Here is a 24,780-nt window from a genome sequence, read left to right on the forward strand (position 1 = left end):
TAACTACAGGACGCCAACTGAGTGTGCCTCTCCGTTGTGTAAGCCCACGTACGCAAGAGGGCTCTATACCGTGATATGAAGCTCTTAATATCTTAATAGCACTGGAGGCCCATTCTCCTCTGAGGACCCAAATTAATTCTAATTATCCGAGCAGGAGAGAGAGGTGAGGGAAGCACAGCTCATGGGTCAGATACACGCAGAGAAAGCTGAAGCCTCATTAGTTTGAGAGGCAGGGTTGCGCTTGGGGAGAAAAATAAAAGTATGATGAATGAGCAAAAGGTGTGGAGATTCTTGTCCCATTCGAGGATTTCCAGGGAGACCCCGAGTATGTTCACCACCTCTCTTTCCTTGTCGCGAACACCTGTGACCAGCACAGGAGACACGCGCTGCGCCCGCGTGCCCTGGAGCACTCAGGGGCTGGCGGTGAGCGGGGTCACCCACACCCAGGGCGCGGTGACCGCCGAGCGTGGGGCCGTGCGAGGGGCCGGCCCTGCAGCGCAGTGACAGCTCTCTCCGGGCCCCTCGGGTGAGGGTGGCTCAGGCTGGCCTCATACCTGTGACCCCTGATGCTTGTGTCAACCGTAAAGTTACCCAACGCATTCTTCCCCTACTAAGGCACGTCTTCCCCCGTGAGATAATTAATGGGAAATAGAATCTAACTTTAAAACAATAGCCACGAGGAAAAGTTTCCACTGTTGAAATACAGGCCAGAATATTAGTCGTTTTTACTATCACTGGCATAAATGGAGACAACAGAAATGTGATGTTTTGGTGTTAAAATAAGGTTCTGTGGTCTTGGTCATTGTTCAACCTATTCCATACAGAACATTTAAGGTGACAAAGCACACAATTCTGTTCCTTATCAGCACCTGCTGTTGAGGAGATTAGATACATAGACACATAGACACATAGACAGACAGACAGACAGCCGTGTGTACTGTGATATGTATATCCCGTGAGTGTACACACACATACAACAGTGTGACGCTTTGCTTGTAGCCCGCCAACAGAAGAAAATAGCAGTTGCTGAAGTCACTGTTTATTAATGTGTTTCTTTAAAGTTCTGTGCAGATTTTACTCTGCATTTTTCAGCTAGTAAAAACAAAGCTGTTAACAGCTAAACTGTTTAATGTGCTGTAAGACAGAGAAATTTCAGCGTTAGAATATACATGCACAGCATCCTCACAGCTACTAATGATTTCTGATTCAGCTACTGATGTACCAGTAGTTCACATCTGATCGAACAACAAGGACTGAAGCACTGTTGTGAGTGTGGCCCTCTGCAACAGGAGCTACACACACCTTGCTTCCCCGCAGGTGATGTGAAGATGATCTCAGTCTCATTAAATTGTGGATCACACACACACCAGCTATACAATGCTTGACATGCTGAACATTTAGGCTTTTCCTCCCAAGCTTACTACTTTTGCTGTGTTACGTGCAGGTCTGAAGTTGGTAATGTGAGAGGCTGTGACCTGAGTCCAGGTTGCTCGTTGCACCCGGAAAATATTGATGAAAAGAGGCTGAGAATTTGAATGCAATTTAAATCTTCAGGAAAATCACTGGACTAGACTTTCTGTGGAGGGCGTGGAGCTACGTGCGGGCGTCTGCACACGAGGCATGACAGGGAGTCATGTAGGTGTGTTTGTGTCCGCCTCTTCAGCAATGCTGAGGATGTTACAAAATTGAGATATTGTTGGATCAAGATCAAGACTATGTTGGTAAAGTTGGTGCAGAATTCCTGGTGACCTTTTGTGATTTAAGAAGAACTCTATCTTCCATTAGCATTGCTCCACAAGACAGTAAATAATAAGAATGACCCTGTCAGAAAATGAATCAGTCATTCAGTAAAGATGGCAAATGTCTTCTGAATGCGTTCAGCTCAGAGGAGGAGGCGGACACACTGACACTGCAGAGCGGGCTTCGTCGGAACATCTCCCACAGCACGGAGGGGAGCTGTGTGTTTAAGCCTCTGCCCTCTTGTGCTCACTGCGGACTTCATCTTCAACAGCAAAGACTTGAAACTTTTGGCCTTCTTAAGTGATACCCTTTGGTAATGGCTAAAATTTTAGCTGTAAATATGGCCTTCTATGAATCCTCCCTGCCATCTATGAGTATCTTTTCATTACCATGAACTCCCGTGCTCCCCTGTGCCTTTTCAGCAATGTTTGCACGGACCCAGTTTGGAGGACTCATCACTGCATGAGTGAGCCCATCGTGACTCAAGGAGCAAGAAAGCAGAGCGCTAATTAGATACAGGGCCGTGTCACTTTACTTTCTTTGCAGTATCCATACCTTCTTGTCTTTTCTCTTCATGGGATAATTTGGCTTCTTTTTTGTGTTATGAAAGAAGAAACACAGGTTTGTCAGAATGAAATGTGATGGCCTTTCAGAGACAGCATTTTTCACACCCAGCAGGAAATGGCACTGGCTTGCAGGATTGCCCAGTTCATTCTTACTTGCAAAATTAACATATGGTACTTAATATTCTCACATTGGTGATGATTACCAGGAGATTTTCTTCAAGCAGCGGAGTAATCTCATTGTTTTATTTTGTTTTCTCTTTGGAAAGACTAACAAAAATAGATGAATGGCTGAGTGCGTGGATGAAGGGATAGACAGATGATAGGTAAGGTCCGTAGACTTTGAGTTCTCTGAAATAAGGTGCCCCTCACATATGCTTGAGTCTTGAGATGACTGGAGTCCCAGGCAGCTGAAAAGGAAATCCCAAGTTGAGGGTAACATTGTTACTCCCCACTTTACTCCTGAAAAAATTAAAACAACTCGTTGCTAATAATTTCTAACGTTGAATGACTACTTGCCTGGTAATTTATGTACATCATTTAATCTCATTTTTAATTATTTCATCATCTTTTCTTTTACAGAACGTTAAAGCTAGGGCTCAGAAAATAAACGTAAAATAGAATCCCTTGAGTCAAACTGGAATTCTGTTCTGTCTCCAGAACTAAAATTCTTAACCTCTACACCTAGACATCTATTGTCTCTTAGCTAAAAACAAACAAACAAAAACATGTAGAAGACAGAAGAAATACAGTGAATTCTGTCTGTGAGTATGTTTCTGCATATGGTAAATCGCAGGATAGTTAGAACTGGACAGGGTGATGAGACCACGTGACTCGGCAGCAGAACGTCTGGGGTCTGGGTCCAGCTGCCACTTTTCAGCTGTGTGAACTCGGACCCCTGATCCCTAAATCCCCTCCTAGCTACAGCGCTCCATTGCTCCAAGCTGTGCTATCACAGGACCAGGTGTGTGGTGGAACATGTCGGTGGTGTGGTTACTGCGGTCCATGTAAGGAGTTAAATGTGAGACTCAAGTCCTTAAACATGAACTTGTTACAGTTGAAAATGACCTTCAGGCAAATCACAGAGCAATAAATAAGTGACCAATAGGCATTTACAAATCTAAAACCTCAGTAGTAATAAGAGAGTCACTGATTGAAACATTATTTTTCACCCATAAAATTAACAAGATTTTTCTTTCAATGATAATACACAAAGATTTAAGAAAACAAACACACTCCTACACTGTCCATTGGTACAGTCTTTCTAGAGAATAATTTTATGATATATACCAAAAGCTTTAAAATATTAAAGCCATCTCAGCAGTTAAAGTTTAGCTATAGGAAGTTCATCACACTTTGCTTATGAGTTTCAAAAATAATAAATCCATAATCTGCAGTCCCACTCAGAGAATCACCACATTATTTTGTTGTTAATCTTTATTCTGTACACACACACACACACACACACACACACAATAGTTTAAGTTATTAATTGGGAACTTCACATATGCTGTTTTAACCTGCTTTTTGCCGTGAATGATTGCTAATAATGATTAAAATTGAACCTGATCAAAATTCTAACACTAACTACCCAATTGAAGAAGACACGAAGGGCTGATACGTTAACCACTCCATGCAAGTACAACCATCAAAAGCAAGACAATGCAAAATTCGCAGGAAATAGGAAAGAAATGGGAGGGGCCTCCATGCTGCGAGAGAGACTAAGACACATATCAAATAACCATCATGTATAGACCCTGTTTGGACTGTATTTCAAACAAACTGTAAAAAAAAATTATGATAATCAGGAAAATATGAGTACTGAATATTTGATAATAAGAAATCACACTTAATTGTAAGTGTAATAAGGGTATTTCATTTATGTCTGTAAATTGTTTTTAATAAAATAAAAAATAAATTGTTTTAACAATTACATTTATGTCTGTAATTGTTACAGGTGAAATATAATGCCGGGGTTTTTCTTCAAAATAACCTGGTGGCAGGGAGTAGGTGGAGGTGTAAATGAAAAAATATTTTCAATATATTGATAATTACTTAATCCAGGTGAAGGGTATTATGGATTCAATATGCTATTTTTCCTTCTTTGGTATAGGTTGAAGTTTTCAATAATGAAAGTTTTTAAAAAGCCATCAGGAGGGTTTATAAGTCCAGAATGTCAGACTTGCGTCCCGCCCTGGGGACCCCCGTCTCCTGAGCAGCGCTGAGCACACAGAGGACCTGACAAGAAAGGTGTATGTAGATTGTCAACGTAGCAAGTCCCTCCCACACTTGAGTCTCACCTCGGTCTTCATCTTGCAGTGCAATGGAATGCCTTTAAGGAGGACCACAGTCGCAGTGACTTCTCAAAGTGAACATTTAAGAGTAAGGGCTGACTTTGAGCCTCAAGTTATAAGCCACTAAGGCAGTCGTGTCTTGCGTGTGCTTGCGTGTACATGGTGGCTGGCAGGAAAGAAAACAGCCCAGTGTTTGAGGGATCCATTATCACTCATGCGTTTCCCGTTCTCCATGTCTTCTTCCTAGATATTTCCACACCATATACTTAGGCATCCGAAGCCGGCAGAGCGGGGAGAACGACCGATGGAGATTCTACTGGAAGATGGTCTACGAGTACGCGGACGTGAGCATGCTCCACCTGCTCGCCACCTTCCTGGAGAGCGCCCCGCAGCTGGTCCTGCAGCTCTGCATCATCGTGCAGACGCACAGCCTGCAGGCCCTGCAAGGTAAGGGCCTGCGGTCCGCTTCGTGCGTCTGGGGAACCGGGGCTGGCTGCTGTTGTCACAACCCAAGGACCACACGGTACCCCCTGTTGACGCAGGCCACGCGGCTCCCTGTTAATGCCCGCTGCTCGACGCCTGGGCTTGTGAACAATGCCTGTTTTCTCCTTGGTCACCACTCACCGTGGGTAATTTATAGAAAGACAACTCTTTTTTGCCTTCAAGCTGTCCTCTGAGCAGGAAAAAAAAATTCTTATGATTCTACACTTGGTCAATATGAGAATAGTCAAGTGAAGCTTTCCTGCTTGTCTGATAATTTACAAAAATTTGAAAAAAAAAAAGAGCTATAACCCTCTCTCTCTTTAATAAATATTACATATATTTTATATATAAATTTATACATATATTTGAATATTAGGGTAATCTCTACCATTTCCTTTTGACATTAAAAACAGTGAGATTAAAAGGAAATGATAGATTACCTTAATATTTTTAAAAAGAAGGTCATAGGGAAGAAATGTTGTCATTACTTAATAATATGCTGCTTATGTAGTACTAAGTTTTATAAAACGAATGTTACTGTCAGATGACTATTTCTGCATTTTGCCGTCTTGTTTGGTCAGCTCATCAGTAAGACTATTCCATCAGTAACAGAGCACCGTGGTGCCTCCTTAGGGTCTGCTGCTCAGATCTTTTCTTGAAGCAGGAAGATTAGACAGACCAGTGGGTAGACAGGTGAATGAATGGGTGGAGGATGATGGCTGCGTAGCCATTTCCTAAAGAGTTTCCTGGTAATTTGTCAACCCTGCGACTAAACAGATGTTGTTAAACAGTTAACGTTCTGAACTGTGCTTGTTTCATTTCAACCTCAGCGGAGCCCGGCTGTGGCTTCCTCTGCGTGCAGGGCCACCCTCTAACCTGAGACACGGTCTGGCTGGTCTGAGGAATGTCCGCAGTGTCGGTGTGACTTTTATAGCAAGGAGCACATTAGCCTAGGCTGAGTTCTTTACTAACAGGAGGGAAGCGGGAGGGAAAAGAAAGGTGGAGAGTGTGCTGGTAGCCTGCGACCCATTTATTTATGAATTTTTGGCCCCAACCCTGGCTCCACACTAGAATAGCTTCAGTCCAAGAAGTGTGAGAAAAGGGTCAAAGAGCTCCGTGGGGTGTGAGTCTCACATGCTAGGATGCAAATTGGAAGGAAGAGAAAATGGGTGTTGGCACGGAAACAGAGGAGAAAAGCTTGGCGATGAGGCATGTAAATTGCCTGCAGACGAGCATGTTTGGGGGTAGAAGGCTGTGAGCTGCACCCGGGGCTCTGGCTTTATCTCGCGTTCCTGCTCTGAGACCTGGCGCAAGTCACTTAACCTCTCTGGGTCCCGGTGTCTCAAATGTAAAGGTCACAAGCTAAACCAGATGACCTCCGGACTCCTGGACAGCACTGTTCTGCCTCGGCGTCCGGGAGTGCCCCAGAGGCTCACAGGGCCAGGCGTGTGCGCGAGGGGCGGTCTGTGCGCGAGGATACGAATTCAAAGGCAACATCAAACTGAATCTGTCCGATTGCTCGGCTCCGGAGCAACTTGGCCGCGCCTTGGTATTTTTAGCCAAGTGAGAGCTCTCGAGAAGGGAAGACCCCAAGCACAAGCGGGGAGTGCTGCGCGTCACCTTCCCGGGACCCAGGATTACAGAGGGTTTCTACTAGTTTCTTAAAAGAGTTAGAAAATCACAGTTTTTCCCCTGAAGACAATGAAGAAGGAAGGAAGAAAGGGAAGGGAGGTTCGAAGAAAATGAGATCACCTTTTCAGTTTGAGAGTTTGATGTAAAGTTTTCTGGAGGAAAAAACATGGAGACAAGACAATTCTTTGTCCTTATCAGATTAAGAATCAAGGTTTGTGTTTCTTAGAGGTGTGGCCCTTCCCTGACACCTGGTGTCCCCAGCTTACTTGCTCAGCTCACTTTTGCATCAGATTTGCTACACACTGTGGGAGGAGGACCTTATCCTCAGCCAAGGAAAGCCTTGCTGTGAAAATCAGAAGGCAGTAGGGAAGACGTGTCCCACATCGCTCCCGAGGAGGGCAAAAGACAGTTTGATCCAAAGATCACCAGGACCGATGCAAGTCGCTGAGCACGCAGTGGGGAAGAAGGCCACTGGGTCCATCCAGCTGTTGCCATTTTTTAAGCAAGAAGGTGAGCAGGAAGTTGTGTTAAAAGCCTGAAAAGTAGAAATACCTGACAGCAAACAACCACCACCACAAAACCTCCAGCAAATGAAGATCAGCTCAGGCAAATCCTTTTTTTTTTTCCCCTTTGCATTCTGAAGAAAAATCTATCTTCAGAGAGAACTTCTAAATCCAAACCTCTGTTGATTTGCAACCCGCTTGCAAATGAACCAACTTATAAATTAAGTTGATGTGAATGATAAGAACAGAGCCTTTCCCCTCCAGGAAAAGAAAAATAAATATGCTCGAATCTAGTCCAACATTTATTTTCACACATCTTTACGGTAAAAGCTGCTTAGGATTTATATGTAAAAGCACAACTTCCTATAATGAATGCAAATGATTAATGGTGTGAAAGCCATGAGTTATTTGCAAATGACTCTGAATTAAAATCTCCAAAAGGTTTTTATTTAGCAGGTAGAGAGTGGTCCTAAGTCTGCAAGTTATTGCCATTTATGTCTGTCTAAACTTATTAATTTTAGGGTAGAAGATTGCTTTTTGAAACCCAATTTCAATTATCTACTCCTTTCTGATGAACACTCTCTTAAAACCAATTTTTAAAAAAATCAAACAAGAAATACGGCATTTTAAACTGATGCTTACAAGCTGTATTCTCCTTATGGAAGCTGGTGTAGCCTTAAAGCTGTCAGCTGTGAAAAGCCTTTCTCAGAGCTCCCTACTCACTGAATAATGCAGCCAGAGGTGCCTCTTTGTGCTGGAGGCTGAGGGCTCAGTGAGAACTGTTTCAGTGAAGCGTAATTGTTTCTCAGTTTGTCCCGTGCCGGTAAGGGCAGTTTGGCTCCTGCTCTGAGGGCAGAGTAGAAACTGAAGATGAATATTCAGTTCTTGTCACTCCGCCTTGTCACCTTTGGCACAGCTGCTGTTCTTCATGGGACCTGGAATTTCCCTGGGAACAGCTGTGTCTGGAGTGTAAGGAATAGTCAGGAGGTGCGACTGTGCGCAGGCAGCTGAGGCGGCAGGGGGTACGGAAGACAGCTTGGTGCGGCGCCCTGCGCCTCGAGTTTCCAGTCCACACCTTGTTATGGTTTGCATTCCGACCCCATATCCCCACTGGGGTTGGGGTGGGGGTGGGGGGGCCGGGGAGAAGAAGAAGGCAGGCAGCCAAGAAGGATGGTGGGTTGGAGGGAGAGACGGCGGAAGGCGGACTCTGTGCAGGAAGCAGAGATGGGAACCGGGCTCCCGTTGGCCTCCGGGTGGAGGGTGCAGCTCCGGGTGTTAAAGTGTAAGGTGTGGTCCAAGGCCTGAGGGTCCTATTTTCAAACAACATCTCAAACGCATCCGGGACCGCTGAGTCTACGCACATGGTGCAAGCAAAAGTAGAGGGCTAACTGCCGTCTACAGACCGAAGTCCCCCGCCTGGCCTTTGGGACGACCCGGAGAGCCTGCGGAAAGGCAGGCTGAGCCGGACGGCCTCTGAAGCCACTTTTAGCTTTCCGAGTGCGGCCTTCTGAGCCCTTGGCTTTGGATGTGCAGACCCCGCCTCCCGCAGCCGGCAGGAGAGAGAGTGGCTCGTGCAGGCACAGCTGTCCACGCTCCCCCCCACCTCCCCGCAACCCCCGCGCAGCAGTGCAGAGGGCCGCGCTCCCGGCTCCGAGCGCGCGCTCCGCGGAGCAGCCCGGGGAGGCAGCGCGGTCGCCGCACGCGCCCCGCGGAGCCTCCGCAGCACAGCCCGCTGGCTCGGCCGGCCAGGTGCGCAGCCCGCCCGGGCGCCTTCAGGCGGGAAGGGTGCTTCCCGGTAGGGAACCGTCCAGGTAAAGCGAAAGACATCGAGCCTTCCGCAGGCGAGAGTGGGCGCCTGCCTGCCAGCCCGAGTGTGTCCGCCGTTTCCAGGTGGCTGTAGTTCTTCATTTCCGATTTCCGCCTTTGCTTGCCGTGACTGGAAAATCTCATTTTACGCTCTCCCCGTATTGCGCCGTGATGCGCAGAGCGAGTTGTGAGCAAATGCTTTCCCACGGGCCCTGCGCCCAGGAAAGCTGTGCTCGGCAGGGAAAGACACCCACACCTGCTTAGATTCTGATTTCTCCACCTTCAGACCCTCGCGTGCTGCCCCCTTGCCTCCGGCTTATCCTGAATACTCTGTGAACGGAAGGAAGGAAAGGGGGCTAGACGATGTTTCCAATTATCTTTCTCCTGCCTTCACCCCATGAGACGACTCGGGGGTCAGAGATTAAGGGGCTTTTTCCCCTTAAACGTCCAGCGGAAACGTCCCCAGCCAGCGAGGGGAAGACGTGTCCTTAAGTGGGCAAACCGCCTCCCTTGTCCTATTCTGATGAGGACTTTCAGACCTAAATCATTGGACTTCCAATTGCTCAGCCTGACGGTGAAGCCAGCAGAGCCACACCCGCTGCCTTCACTCGGCCCAGGGCAGAGGAGAAACCCAGCTGCCCGGGTCCAAGTCCCTCCATCGCCTGCCTGTCTGCACCCGCCGGCACCAGCCCGGGTTTCCAAGGGGGGCCGGGGGGAGGGCACCTGCGACAGTGCCCGCCCGCGAGCGGGACTGTGCCGTCCCCTGAGCTCTGTCTGCTCTGCAGTTGCTCTTTTCATTCGTTAATTAACACATTTATCGGATGTCTATTGTGTGCATGATGGTGTGTGAAGCTCTGTAAAACTCGTCCTAAAAAGGATTCACTTTTCATTAAAAGTTTATGATGTGACATGATAAACAACGTGACAGAACAAATTTAGAAACGCCGAATTCATCTGGGTGTATTCCAGAACGAGCTGCTCCGTTTTCTAGAGGGGAGAATATACAATGAAGGGGGGCCCAGAGGGCGTGTCTAGCTCACCCTCCCCACCAAGGGGCCCCTGCTCGAGCCTCTGGTCACTGGGGGCCGTTCCCACTGCACCGCGGACCCTGTGTTGGAAGGGACCGTAGTGGGTGTCCAGCCCATCACCACCTGACACAGGGTCTCTGAGCAGTTCCTCCGCCCACCACGCGCAACCTGAGGGTCCACCATCCCAGCTGGAGGGCTGGTCGTTGCCCCAAGGGTGACGCAGCAAAAGCTCCCCTCTCCAACGCCGGGCCAGCAAGTCCCCATTCCCTGCGTGGAGTGCCCTTCCTGGTGCCCTGAGTGCACTGAGCATTCCCTTCAAGCAGGTTACCTGGGTCCATAGGCACAGCTGCCTCCTCAAGCTGAGCTGAACACTTAACGAGGGTCAGTTCGAGTTAAAGACGCTGTTCACTTCACCGTCTTGTTCTCGTAACCATTTGGTTTAAGTAGACAGCATATAAACTGATGAACTACGAGTGCAAAAAGAGAGCTGTTTCTATGAAATCTACACTGAGTGCTTTGGAAAAAGTGGGTCAGACCAGAGGGCTCAGTACCTTTCTAATCACGTGGCGTCAGGACCCCTCTCCTAGCACCTGGTGTCTGGCTGGAGGAGGCGGTCTGCGTTGCCCTGGAAGGCTGCGGTCATGAGGGCCGCGCCCCTGCCGCATGGCTCTCCTGCAGCTTGGTGCCCCCCCCCCCCCCGCCGCCGCCAAGGGCTGATGCCCATACCTCCAGTGTCCCTGCCCGCGTCTGGGGGTTTTGCTGGTGGTCATTAGCTGCTGTGACAATGTGTCAATTAGAATACCATCCCCAGCCAGGAAAGCTGAACACGTGAGGTATTTCGAAAGGAAGGGATTTAAAGCAGGGAGTCCACTCCACAGGTACTGGGAAGGAAGGAGGACAAAAAGAGGATGCGTGTGGAAGCCAGGCATTACTAATCCAAGGAAGAAGCTCCCACCCCTAGGGCTGGAGGTAGGAGGAGAGATGCTCAGATCCCCGGCAATGCCCGGCCTGGCAAGCGCTGCGTGACCAGAGGGGCCACTGCTGAGGCTGCCCAGGGAAGCATGCCAAGTGGTGGCGGAGCGAGGCACAACACAGACATATTCTTGCTGCTCAGGGCCCTGTCCCAGTGCTGCTCCACCCGCCGCGTGGTGAGGCTGTGCCAGGCGTGCCGAGGGCCGGACACAGGTCCAATGATAATGGGCTGCTGATCTGAGCTGGAAGCCAGAAAAACATCTCCTTTCCCCTCCTTTGACCTTTTAACTTCCTGCCAGTGCCACCTCTTGGCAGGACCTGTGGGAAGCCAGCAATCAAGGAGTTGGGGAAATGCCTGCCACAGTATGTCTTTCCTTAAATGTCTGACCACAGATCTCAAGTGGTCAGTCAGCACTGTTCAGCAGTCCTACCTAAGTTCTCCGTGAAATGCCCTTTCTTGCTCCAAAACTGTCTCCCACCTTCTTCTGTGTCCTCACACTGCCAGCTATCTGCTTCTGTCACTTGGAACCCCTGGTCTCCTTTCCCATGTCGGTGAGAAAACAGAGGCCAGGAAGCAAGATATGCTTTATTTTCCCACCGCAAACTCCACTGCTCCACCTGCTTCTGCACCCATGCCCCTGGCTTCTCTCCCTTCCCTCGACCCCTCCTCTCCCGTGCTGGGTCCCATGCCCTCTCACCTACTCAAGCATCTTGTTCAGGGAATTATCCTCTCTCTCCCGTATTATCAATTTTTCCTTTCTCCTGGATCACTGCCACCACACCTAGACAAGCATGCTGATGTAATAATTCTCATCTTTATTAAAGAAAAAAATCAGCCCACATCAGCTACTACCTTATTACCGTAACTAGTGATTATGTTTTACTGTTTATCGCTTTCTTTCCTGTTTAGTACTTATTGCATTAAAATAGAATTAAAATATGGACATTATTTTGTCACCTCCTTTTTTGACAACATGACATGAATAAATGTCCATGACAACATATGTAATTCTGCATCATTTCTAACAACTGCATAATTTGCCAATATAGAGGTTATCCTGTTTTCCTATTAATTTCCTGTTTTTGAAATTATGTTATCATCTATAGTTGCCATAATAAATAATTCTATGACAAACACACTACAAACTTAATCTTTGCAGCCTTAGTTATTTCTCAAAAATAAATACCTAAAAGTGAAACGGACTTGAGGTCAAGCTGGGTTTGAGGGCTTTCATACATAAAATTGGCAATTTTAAGGTACATTTCTTAAGGAGAATTCTTCAGTGTCACAATGTTCTCATCCAAATGCATAGGATGTCAGTGAGGGCAATAAGTGTGACAGGAACTGGAATGGGGCAAATCTCTTGAGATTTGGGAAAGAGCTCTCAATGGTACCCATTGGAATAAGAAGGGTTTAATTCCAAGAAGTGTCCTAATTTCTTCCCTTGTTTCTGCATTGTACCCACCACATACACGTTACTGAATCTACTCTATTCAGCAGCAGCAGCAGTTCATTACTGATTAAACGAGATTTTAAGAACAGCTTCATCAGAGACTTCTGATTTGAACTAAAATTGTTGGGAAGGCAGACATAAGTTCCTCAAAGCGCACAAAAATCTGACCCAAGAAAACTTGTAAAGAGCTACATCTTACAAAAATGATAAAGTAGTGACTTCAGCACTGGACTGTTGTGATTTCTTTTTTGGCTTTATGAATATATTTGATAGTACCGAGTGCGAAGTCCCTCCGGGTATTAAAAAAAGGCAGCGTGTCCCCCTCCCAGGCGCTGACAGACTCAGGAGCAGCGGCTGCTGGTGCCGATGCTGCGTCAGGGCTGGGACACGTCCCTCCTGGCGCCCGGGATCACCGCGCCCCGTCTGAGCAGTCGGTGGGTGTTGGTGGATAAAAGGACGAGTCAGCCTGCTGTGTGACAAAGCAGGCGCGAGGCGTGCCTGATACAAAACCACATGGCATTGCTCTGCTCTCGAAGAATTCAACCTAATAGAAAAGAAAGATTTATTATAATTCAATGTGCTCACCCAGTGGGTGGCCATGTTAAGGCCCTTTGGTGACACAGGATGGTCTCTTAGGGAAAACCATACAGAGGAAGTAGAAATTCCATGCTGTCTTTGATGTCAGGGAAGGTTGGAAGAATTGGGGAAGTTTTCATAAAAAGAGTGGCCTTGAGGGGGAGGGTCCCGCTCAGTGGTAGAGTGCATGCTTCACATGTATGAGGTCCTGGGTTCACTATCCCGGGCCTCCACTAAAAAAAATTTAATAATAAGAATTTTTTTTTATTAAAAAAGAAAGAGTGGCACACTCCTGAGCTGGGTCACAAATGGTGCTCAGCATTTGGTCATGTTCAATAAGGAAAAGAGGGCAGCAAAAACAGAGCCAGAAGAGGGAAGCCAGAGGTTTTGTCCACGCCTGTCTGTCCAGCGATGCTGGTGGGTTACAGTGTCCTCAGAGCAATGGGGACGTTGGTGTCACCTATAGCACGTGGTTAGACTTAGTCCTCACGCTTGAGAGATATTTCTAGTCTCCGGGTAAATCTTGCATAGATGCTTTAAAAGAAATACCTATTTTTCTGTATTTCTTGATTTTTCAGCCCATATTTTCACATGGTTCAGTACTTGGATTTCTCGATAAATCAATCAGTGAAATAGTAAACTGCCAGTCTGCTTAGTCAATTCACACAGGGAGTTGAGTTTTAAAGAGTCAGCTTTGTCAACAGCCTTGTAAAGAGAGGCTCACGCACCCGACATGGCACGCCGGCCACACCGCGCCACTCCTACGTGGCACGCCGGCCACACTGCGCCACGCCATTGAAAAGTATTGGCAGAGTCAGTGCTGAGTTCCGTGGGGGTGATGACATCATCGATCCCTTTATTCCACACTCAAGAGCCTCTGAGTCATGGTGCCGCTCCAAGTTATACTTAGAAGAACAGAGAGAATCTTCATTTGCTGATCATTGATTCCAGGGCTTGAAATCAGCTCCGTAGGGCAGATCAGCCCCAAGCACAGCTGTGAAGTGTTTTGAATTTGAATCATTTCTAACATAATATGAAATAAGGGCCTGACTATTTTTAGGTTCTACTTAATTATCTCCAATAATCAGGCACAAAATTTGGTCTTTTTCCACTCAGTGTTCCTTCCGTCTCCCCCTCTCCTCCGCGGTGAGATGGGAGGGAGCAAGCGTGCGTGTTCAGGGGTCAGGTGATGGGTCGGGTCGTGTGTTGGGGGGGGGTGGTGAACAGATAATGTGAGCAATTGCACATGCGTGCCGCTGGAGAGCAGCGACCTGGTGGAAGGTTGCAGAGTGGTTGGTGTGACAGAGAAGCAAACAGACATAAATGCTGTCTGCAGTGAATGGCGTCCCCAGACACTCACGGATCCCTTGTCTTTCTTGTGGCTTCCTTGTTTGCCAGCCTCCAACCCACCAACTTTCAGTAATGTGGTGACACTTCATACCTTCACGGTACCGACTCCCAGAGAAAGGCACAACGTAAGAGTTGTGAGCTTAAGTTGTATTCAGGGGCCTCACTGAGGACAAGAGCCCGGGTGACAGCCTGCCAGTGGTCCCCGCCAGGGCGGTAGGGGAGGGGCCTGTATGGACGTGGGTTTTGGCCAGGGGACAGGTGCAGTCTCCCATACGCCCTGGTGGAAGATCACTGCTGGTGGCAAAGAACGGGTATCTGTAGTGAATGGTTTTAGTGCGTTTCAGTGTATGGAAGATGTAGGGTCATTGAGGCTTCCTGAGATGCACAGCCAGCCATCTCTCAGTTTTTCCAAAGCTCAGAGAGCCTCATCCCGATTGCATCCTGAACCCCTCCCAGGGTGCACCTTCCATCAGCTCCGCAGTGACGAAGCCTCAATCCTCGGAGAGCTGGGTGGTGAGCCACGCTCTTTGTTTTTCTTTGTTTACAGAGGGAACAGCAGCCCTCTTGCCTGACCTTTAGCCCAAATGCAGAGCAAATATTTACTTTGAGTATCAACATACTATAATTATTATTTCTAAATACTAAAAATAACTAAATAGTAATCAAAATGCTCACTGCAGGGGGGAGGGTGCAGCTCAGTGGCAGAGCGGGTGCTTAGCATGCACAGGGTCCTGGGGTTCAATGCCTAGGACCTCCATATAAATAAATTAGTTAAATAAATAAATTAACTAATTAATTTTTAAAAACTCAATTACCTGCCCCCCCAAAAACAGATAAAATAAAGTTTAAAAAAATTTTAATGCTCCCTGAGCAGGAATGAGATCAACTTAATAAAATAAGATCAACTTTAAAATAAAATAAAATGAGATAAACTTAATAAAAAATTCACAAGTGGTTTACTATGGTGTTTTCCCAAATAACATTTTTAATATCAAGCAAAACATATTTTAATGCAAAAAGTACTACTAAAGATTAAATACATTGACTGTTTCATTCACCATGAAAATATTAAAATTCTATTATTTTCTATATCTAATAACACAGCTTCAAGAATACAAAGGGGAAACTGGTGGAACTATGAAGGAGCAGAACTCACGTGTTCAGGGGATGATGTTAATACAGTTCCCTCCAAAAATGATAAATTGAGCAGAAAAAAAGGTTAACTAGAAATGAAAGCATTGAATGCCACAATTAACACACTTATTCCAATGGCTACATATAGAGCTCTGAGTCCAATGTCGACTGAAATAAACGCACAGCCTATGAGAGTTATGTTTTATTTGGCGGACAATTCTGAGGACTCAGTCCGGGATGGAAGCCCCTCAGACAGCTCTGACGGACTGCTCCCAAGAGGTAGGGGAGGAGCCAGGATATACAGGAGCTTTACAACAAAGACCAGGTAGTTGGAACAATAAAAGATTGCTTGTTATCTAAAGAAAACCAGGCATCTTAAGTTAAAGAATTTAGCACTTTTCTGTGTATGGGAGGAAGCAAACATTTGGGCTCATTGAACTCATGCCTTTGACAAGCACCTAGCCATCTAGGGCCAGTGTCCTGTCCTTTCTTGCTCTGAATCCCCTCAGGGTGCACCACTGTGAGTGGCTGCAGAGGCCGGGCTGCAGGCTTGCCTTCACTGGGGAGGTGGTGGCAGCCGCTGATGACTTGATGGCTTCAGCGTTCTTTGTTTACTGATATGGTTTGCAGTATTTTATGTTCACACCGACAATTGGCAAAAACACATCATGCTCAAGCGATCGACCAAATGACTTTTTTTGTAGGAAGCACAGACACAGCTCCACCATCGGGATTTTCTGACCGAATTCTGATTGGGTGGGTGGATGAGGGAAGCGCCCCCCACCACTTAAATAGCTTTCACTGTGAAACCCGCTCGCTCTAGACAGACTTTCGCCATCACACATTGGGCCTAGAAATATTTTGCATTCGTTGGGCAGACTGGAGAGAGACTGAGTCCTTAGACATGCAAGCTGGCATTTTCTCGATGACTCAGCAGGAGTAAAAACTGGGGTCATTTCCCGTTGAATGATTTAAGAAAGGTTTTTTCAGTGCACTGCTCACTCATGCACAGGGACGTATATGGATGCAATCTAGAGAGATGAGATCCCACTGCACTCTCAAAGCCAGATGTGAGGAAGAGGAAAAAGGAGGGACTGATTCAATCGGTCTGTAAGCGGTCCTCAGTGCAAAACCACGTGGAGAGTCTCTCCCCCGCGCGCACAATGAGCTCCTGATTGCAGGACAGCGCCTGCCGAGCGCTGCCTGCGGAAGGTTTTGTCAGCACTTTCATTGTGATTCTAAATTTCCACAGCTTTCCACTCAGCTGTAGAAAAAGTCTACAGAGTCTGTGAGCCTCAGGAGACTCCAAACCCCCAAAACTTTTTAGCATCCACAATAGTGTCACTTCCCACACTAGGACAGCTCTGCAGTGAAGTCCTCCAGCGCAGGGCTGAAATGCGGGAATTCCAGTGCGTAGGCTTCTAGAAAGGCGGGTGCCACCAGATTTGTGTTAGCTAAAACACTGAATTAAGATTCAAATTTTAAAAAAAATCTAAAACATATCTCCTAGAATGCAAAAAGGAAACAAATAGTTTTATCGTAGATTTTTGGAATAAATGAGTAAATGAATGCATAGGTTTTTTTTTAAAATCACAGATTCTTGAAAGTCAACATAGATAAGTGAAGCGGCAATAAAAAGCCATTTGAAATAAATTTCATTTTTGAAGTGTTTTGTGACTTCAGAGGGAGATACTTATTCCAAATTTAGAGATGCTAGGGAATTTTATGAAAGAGGGAGTATTGGAACTTAAAGAATGAGTGGAATGATTCTGAATGTAGAAATGGGAGGCAGATCTGCTGGGCCCTGAGGAGGGAGTCGGAGCGCAAAGAGCACGTGTTGTGACACTGCCAACCCCGAGAAATCAGGGGGGAATAACGTGAACTTGATCCTGAAGCTTAAGGGTCCTGAACATCACTCTTGGGTCTTAATGTCCAGCAACACATCTCTCAACAATAGGCTATAACATCTTAATTAGGACCTGAAAGAAGTCTCCATTAATTATTACACTGCTGGCTGAACAAACATTATTTGCTGAGTCCCTCTCCATGGGGGCGTTGATTTGGACACTAGAAAGAGGAAGAGGACCAAGACCAGTCAGTGAAGCAGAGGAAGTAAGAGAGAAGTGGGGAGATCAGAAGAGACAAGGAAGAGGAAGGGTACAGCTGAAGTGGTAGAGCCCATGCTTAGCACGCATGAGGTCCTGGGTTCAATCCCTGGTACCTCCTCTAAGAATAAATAAATAAACCTAATTACCTCCTCCCACAAAGAAGAAGAAGAAGAAGAAGAAGACTATAAAAAGAAGAATAAAATGAGTGATGTGGCTAAGAGGATCAGTTTCAAGACAGAGACATAACCTCGACTATGGTGGAGGGTCCATTTGAGAAGTCGAGCAAAAGCAAGGTCTTCATCTAATCCGTTCCAGCCCCCGACCCTAGTAGTTCACAAAGGTTAGTGTCAGTTAACAAAGGTACCTCCGCCAGTAGCAGGTGGAGCTGGGACCAGAGCCCAGGGTTCCCAGCTCCCTCCTATCAGTAAAGGACCCCAACGTGGAGAAATTTCATCATGAATGATCTTTTATGTTCTCACTCACCTCGTCGCCTGAAATGTGTTCCTTATCCACACTGACGATGTGCCTCTTTGCCTGGAAAATGATGTAATGATCTGAGCTGCAGTGTTGTGTTGGGATCAGATACGTAACACAAAGGGCCTGAACCTCCTGCCTGGCACGCGGGGCTTCAAGCGGTCCACGTGAGCCGCCATCTTGCTTCCTTCCTTCCTGTCTCAAGTGGAGAAGGAAGTGCCCCCCCCCAGGTGTTTCTAAATTTGCTATGAAATGAGGTTGCAGAACTCGCATTTCATTTCTCTTCTGAGTGGGTGTAGACCAATTCGAGCTCGTTCTCCTCACTTGTGGTTAAATATGAGCCCGCCCTCCCCCAAAGCGCTCCGTGTCCTGCGGAGCTGGAGCCCGCTGACGGCGCTGTGCTCTCGACTCTTAATTTCAGATTCGTCCCAGGGGGTCTTGAAACCTCAGCTATCTTCCAGCAAATGCCACTTAGGCTTTGATCTGTCCACTGACCTATATTTTTAGCACGAAGTACTTTCAGCTTGGATTGTGTGCGTGTGTGTGTGTGAAAGAATACACATTTATGAGGAAAACAAATGCTGTGCATTTTCCTTAAATTCTCCAAGCACATCATCTTCACGCCATGGATATCGAAACTAATCTCTTCCCCACAAGCTTATAAGCATTCATGTCATAAGTGCTGAGACATTTTCTACCGTTTAGGACCGTATAGGATTCCTGAAATTGGTGGTTATATCTTCTTCATTTTTTAATAGACTTTATTTTTAAAAGTAGTTTTAGATTCACAGCAAAACTGAGGGAAGGCACAGAGATTCCCCATACACACCCTGCCCCCACAGATGCATAGCTTTTCCCATTGCCAGCGTCCTCCACCAGCTGGTACATTTGTTACCAGGGATGAACCCACATGGACACATCATTGTCACCCAAAGGCCATGCGGTTCACTCTTGATGTCATACATTCTATGGGTTTGGACTAATGTTTAACAACATACACCCATCATTATAATATCATGCAGAGCATGTTCACTGCCCTAAAAATCCTCTGGCCCCTCCCTCCCCACAACCCCTGGCAACCACTGGTCCTTTTACTGTCTCCATGGTTTCGCCTTTTCCAGATGTCATATAGTTGGAACCATACAGTATTCAGGCTTTTCAGACTGGATTCTTCCACTTAGTCATATGCATTTAAGGTCCCTCCATGTCTCTTAATGGCTTGTGAACTCATTTCTTTTGTGCTGAATAATATTCCATTGTCTGGAGGTACCACAGTTTATTTATCCATTCACCTACTAAACGCCATCTTGGTTGCTTCCCAGTTTTGGCAATTACAAATAAAGCTGCTGTAAGCATTTGTGTGCAGGGTTTTGTGTGCACATATGTTTTCAGTTCTTTTGGATAAGTACCAAGGAACAGAGTTGCTGGATTACATGATAAAAGTATGTTGAGTTTTGTAAGTAACCACCAGCTGTCTTCCAAGGTGGCCGTACTATGTCGCATTCTCACCAGCAGTGAGTGACAGCTCCTCCCCACATTTGATGTTGTCGGTGCTTTGGATTTTGGCCATTCGTATAGGCGTATAGTGCGATCTCGTTGTTTAAATTTGCATTTTCCTGATGGCGTATCATCTAGAGTATCTTTTTTTATGCTTACCGCCATCTGTATTTCTTCTTCGGTGAGGTGTCTGCTAGGGTCTTCAGCCCATTTTTTGAGTTGGGTTGTATTTATTTTATTGTTGAGTTTTAGAGTTCTTCGTAATTTGGGTTAATAACCCTTTATCAGGCGTGTCCTTTGTGAACATTCTCTCGCAGTCTGTGGCTTGTCTTCTTGTTTTCCTGACAGTGGTTTTGATAGAGTAGAAGTTCTTCATTTTAGTGAAGTCCAGCTTGTCCATTATTTCTTCCACAGACCCTGCTGTTGGTGTTGTATTTAAAAAGACATCACTATACTCGAGGTCATCTAAATTCTCTCCTATGTTATCTTCTAAGACTTGCGTTTTACATTTAGTGTGACCGATTTTGAGTTAGTTTTTGTGAAGGTTGTGTGATTTGTGTCTAGATCCATTTTTTTTTGCATGTGGATGGCTAGTTGTTCCAGGACCATTTGTTGGAAAGAATATCTTTTCTCTATTGTCTTTGCTCCTTTGTCAAAAATCAGTTGGCTACAGTTATGTGGGTCTGTTTCTGGACCCTCTATTCTGATCTACTAATCTATTTGTCAAATTTTCACCAATGTCACATTTTTTGATTACTGTAACTTTATAGAAAGTCTTGAAGTTGGACAGTGTCAGTCCTCCAACTTTGTTCTCTTTCAATATTTTTTAATTCCTATTTCTTTAATTGACATGTAGTCGATTTATGTTAGTTTTGGGTATACAGCAAAGTGATTCAGTTATACATATAAGTATGTAGATACACACACACACACACATATATATATATATTTATATATAAAGTTTCTTTTCCATTGCAACTCATTCCCAGAAGTTGAATATAGTTCCCTGTGCTTTACAGTGGGTCCTTGTTTATCTATTTTATATATAATAATGTCCATCTGTTAATCCCAAACTCTTAATCTATCCCTCCCTACCCTTTTCCCCACTGGTAACCACATTCTCTTTCAATATTATATTGGTTTTATTGGCTCTTCTGCCTCTCCATATAAACTTTAGAATTAGTTTATTGATATTTACAAAACTACTTGCTTGAATTTTAATTGGGGTTTCACTGAATCTATAGATCAAATGGAGAAGAACTGACATCTTGACAACATGAAAGCGGAATATCTTTCCACTTATTCAGTTCTTTGATTTCTTTCATCAGACTTTTGTAGTTTTCCTCATAGGGATCTTGTACATGCTCTGTTAGATGCATACCTAAATATTTCATTTTGGGAGGTGCCAATGCAAATGGCATTTATGGTCAATGGCATCAAAGACTGCTTCTCAAATTATAACACAATATTTGAAAATCATAGTGCCTAATGCCAGTGACACTTGTCTCCATCGCCACAACCACCCAGAGAATCAGAGAACTATGCAGGCTGCTTCCTCAAGGAGCCAAATGGAGAGAGAGTTCATATTCAGAAGACTCTGTGGTGATCTTGGCTCCACCACCTAATAACGTTGAGCTGCAGCTCATTTCTCTACCTCTCTGCATCTGCTTCTTCATCAGAGGAGTGGAGAAGGGAAGCCCTGCCTCAAAGGGCAGGCACCTGCAAGAATTTGCTGAGGCACTGTGAAAGGCAAATGCCCCAAATCATACCCGGTACATGGCAGGTACTCAAGAAGAACCCTCTTCCATCACATGGGGGGTGTTTAACTCTGATGTGTCAGTAAGACAACAAAAAAACGGATCATTTATGACTAAGGAATCGACCTTTCCACCAGGACCACCAGGGACTCCACTCTTGGCCCTCCTGCTAAGTTTGTTGTGCCTGTGTGTCCCACTGTGCCTTGATTCTCCACTTCCTTGATGCTTGTCAGGACATCTGACGCGGCTCCCGCACCTCGTGGATACAGTGGAGGGGGGTGGGATGTGAGACAGTAATCTGATATTATCAGACGCCAGAAAGGTACTTCTGGAAACCCTAACTGGATTTTCTTCAGCCTTTTTTAATTTAGTGGGTTCTAGGAGCAGATCACACCTCTCCGAGCACTTATAAAGAGAATTTGTGAGCAAGACTGTGTGCGAGTAATACCTATTGGTGCTCGAGGCAACGTGTTGCCATGGTACCAATCAGATTTTGTCCTCACCAGGGAATAGAAATTAAAACTGACAATGTTTGAGTGTCACTGTTTTTGTTCATCCCCTGAAACCGTTTGAGTGCTCAAAAAGGGAGGAGGTCTAGTTTTGTTGTGTTTGGGGGCTTTGGAACAAAATAGTGCACTAAAATGAGCAGGACACCACATAGTCCAATGAGCTGAGAGAAACAAGGACTTCCCCAGAGGAGCTCATTATTCTTATAAATTTACATTATCAAAGGATGTGGAAATGCCAAAAAGCAGGTTCTTAATGGTCAGGAGCAGTGGTGCCATCTCCCAGCCAGGGAGAGTGAGTCGGTGTCTAATGGGGGTCAAATGCAAGATTGATCCGGAAGCCTAATTGGCTATTTTTATGGCTTTAAAATTCTGATCTTATATCAGAGCTGTAAAATATCCATTGTGCTTCGGGGAACATCTGTGCATTTGGCTCTCACAATAAAAGAAATATTCTAAATCGAGAGAGGTAGCCTGATACGGAGAAAAAAGCAAGAGAATGATTAACTTGAAATGCAGGGACGTGGCTGCCCACGGGGATGCAGGGGAGGGAGGAAGAGGCTTTAGAGACATCGGGAACGTTCCATTTCTTAAGTTGAAGGGCATTTAATTCTTCTTCTTGGAACTCCACGTGGACATTGCATACACTCGCAATAAAAATTTACTTAAAGAGGGAGAGAGAGAGAATGGAAGATAAGAAGTAAGTGGGCTAGGGGCAGGGGACTCCACTCTTGGCCCTCCTGCTAAGTAGCTAGATGGTTAGCCTGCTGTGGTGGCTGAGACTCAGTTTTCTCAGCTGTAAAATAAGCCAGGCTGAGTGGTCGCTTCAGTCCCCTCCAGCCTGAGCTTCCCCAGCTCTGGGTTTATCATATGGGATGCAACACTGCTGAGTTCATCATGTTGGGGAAAGTCTGTTTTTCATCATGCAAAAACAAAAAATGCAAGTTACCGTCCAATCATCACCCCTCCCACACAACCTTGACTAGCAGAGTAAATTATTCTTATTCCAGGTGAGCCCTAGTAAGAAGCTGCTGTCCGTTGAGTGGAGTTTTGGAGATTCTTTTTACGACAAGCTGTTATTATGAAGTCAGTGATGGGGTTTACAGTGTGGGCGCCAGCGGTCCTGGCTGGCACCGCATGCCACATTTCTCCCTTGGTCTGTCAACTCATCTTGTCGCTCAGAGCTTCTCTGAATGTAAAATAGCAACATAATGAACTCAAGAGGCATCTAATTATTTCAAGTTCATGCCATCAGGAGCTTTGTATTTTCTCCCCAAATTACTGGAAAGTAACTGGGCTTTTCAGGGCTGGCCTAATCATCACTACCAACTGGGTTTCAAGGAAATGCTCCCTTTCAGCTTGTAGAACCAAAAAGTCAGAAGCATCCACTTCCCTTATTCTTTCGACACGTGTCTGGAGAGTGCGTGGGGTGGACCCTGTGCTCTGCCGGCTGGTGTAATTTCTCAGAGCATGGGGAGGAGGCGTGCTTGTTCCAAATGTGCTCTTGGGGCGTCAGAGCAAATTTCTCAGGCCCTGGGATTCCTTCACACTCATTCGGATTTGGATTCAGATTCGAACGTCAGAGGGGAATGGATTGGGGCTGCTGTCTCCCAAGTCTGGGTCTGTTTGAGGCTCTGGTGACAAACGAATCAGGATGCACCTCCGTCAGCCCCGCGCAGCTCCTTGGCCTCCATCCTGGGAGTGGGGCCGTGCGCACATCCCACCCAAGGGGGTTCCCAGGGCAGAACCGTGCGGCAGGTGTCAGACAACCCACCCCTGTGGTTTCTGAAAACTGGGGCACAGATCTTAAACTCTCAGAAGCTTGATTTATTTCCTCTGAAATGGGGAACTACCTCGAGTGTAGTAATGAACACTGGGAACACGTACTGTGGCATAAGGCATGTGACACTGAGCTCAAGATCTGGCACCTAATCTTAACTCGAGAAGCAGCCTGTGTGCTTCCTCTTGCTGTTCTAACATGATTAAACACACAGTCGTGTTTCAGAGGGAGAGCTGCTGTCCTCAGAAGAATTGTCTGCTGCCGTCCTGCTCAGCTGGTTCTGATGAAGAAGGTCTGGGAATCTGGTGGCATCCAATTCTTTCAAATATGTCAAGGCATCCGGAGGAATAATCAAATTAAAGCACCCACTGAAAGGGGACAATGCTGGACCCCAGATGTGCTGCGGCGTCTTAGGAAGCAGAAGCAAAGGACTGATGTTGTCAAGAGGCTACCTGGGAGGAGATTTGGACACTTTCCGTGCCCCAGCTTCCCTCAGTAAGGGCTCAGTGTCAGGGCGAATAAGAAGTGTTTCCAGAATGTCCGTGATAACACGTGAGAGCACAAGCCGCTCCCGTAACAGTCAAAAGTATCCAGAAAAGACGTGTTCATTCTGAATGCCTCAGGAAATGAAATCTGAGTTCTGGAACATCCCTCTGCGTCTGCAAACATCCAGACAAGAACAAAAACATACAGTTTCGGTGAGCTTTCGGCTGCTGTATTTTCCTCATTTTATTCATTCCGTTACTCTTAATGTTTCCTGTGTGTTCAGAGAAACAGTGAGTGAGTGCTCGCGGGGCGCCACGTGCAGAGAGCCTGGGCGTCACCTGCTAAGTCGCCCAAATGAGAACCCAGGTCCCTCGCCACCACCGGCTGCTTCCAGGGCGCTCCTCCCTGCTTCCGCGGACGTGTCTTTGGTGTCTGTAGCACCTGCTCTGTGCTTGGCACCTACTGTTTATTCACATAGTGACCCCTGACAGCATAGTGCAAAGGTGACTTAGGCATTCGATGAAACAATCAGACTAGATCACCTTTAACTCTAAGGTTCAAGACATGTAAAAACATGTTTATTTCAGTCTAAAAAATGTTTTACTCATATTCTGTTCATCTGTTTTGGTGGATCTAA

General features: G+C 46.1%; 1 protein-coding gene across 1 annotated transcript in view; it reads left to right on the forward strand.

Moving 5' to 3' along the window:
• Positions 1-24,780, forward strand: part of XKR4 (XK related 4) — a 288,910-nt gene that overhangs the window by 181,224 nt on the left and 82,906 nt on the right. Inside the window, exon 2 of the mRNA XM_010970736.3 lies at positions 4,845-5,044. Within this exon, the coding sequence (XP_010969038.3) occupies positions 4,845-5,044 (200 nt within the window). The remainder of the gene's footprint in view (positions 1-4,844; positions 5,045-24,780) is intronic.

The sequence above is a fragment of the Camelus bactrianus genome, chromosome 29 (assembly GCF_048773025.1).
Source record: "Camelus bactrianus isolate YW-2024 breed Bactrian camel chromosome 29, ASM4877302v1, whole genome shotgun sequence".
Classification (NCBI taxonomy): domain Eukaryota; kingdom Metazoa; phylum Chordata; class Mammalia; order Artiodactyla; family Camelidae; genus Camelus; species Camelus bactrianus.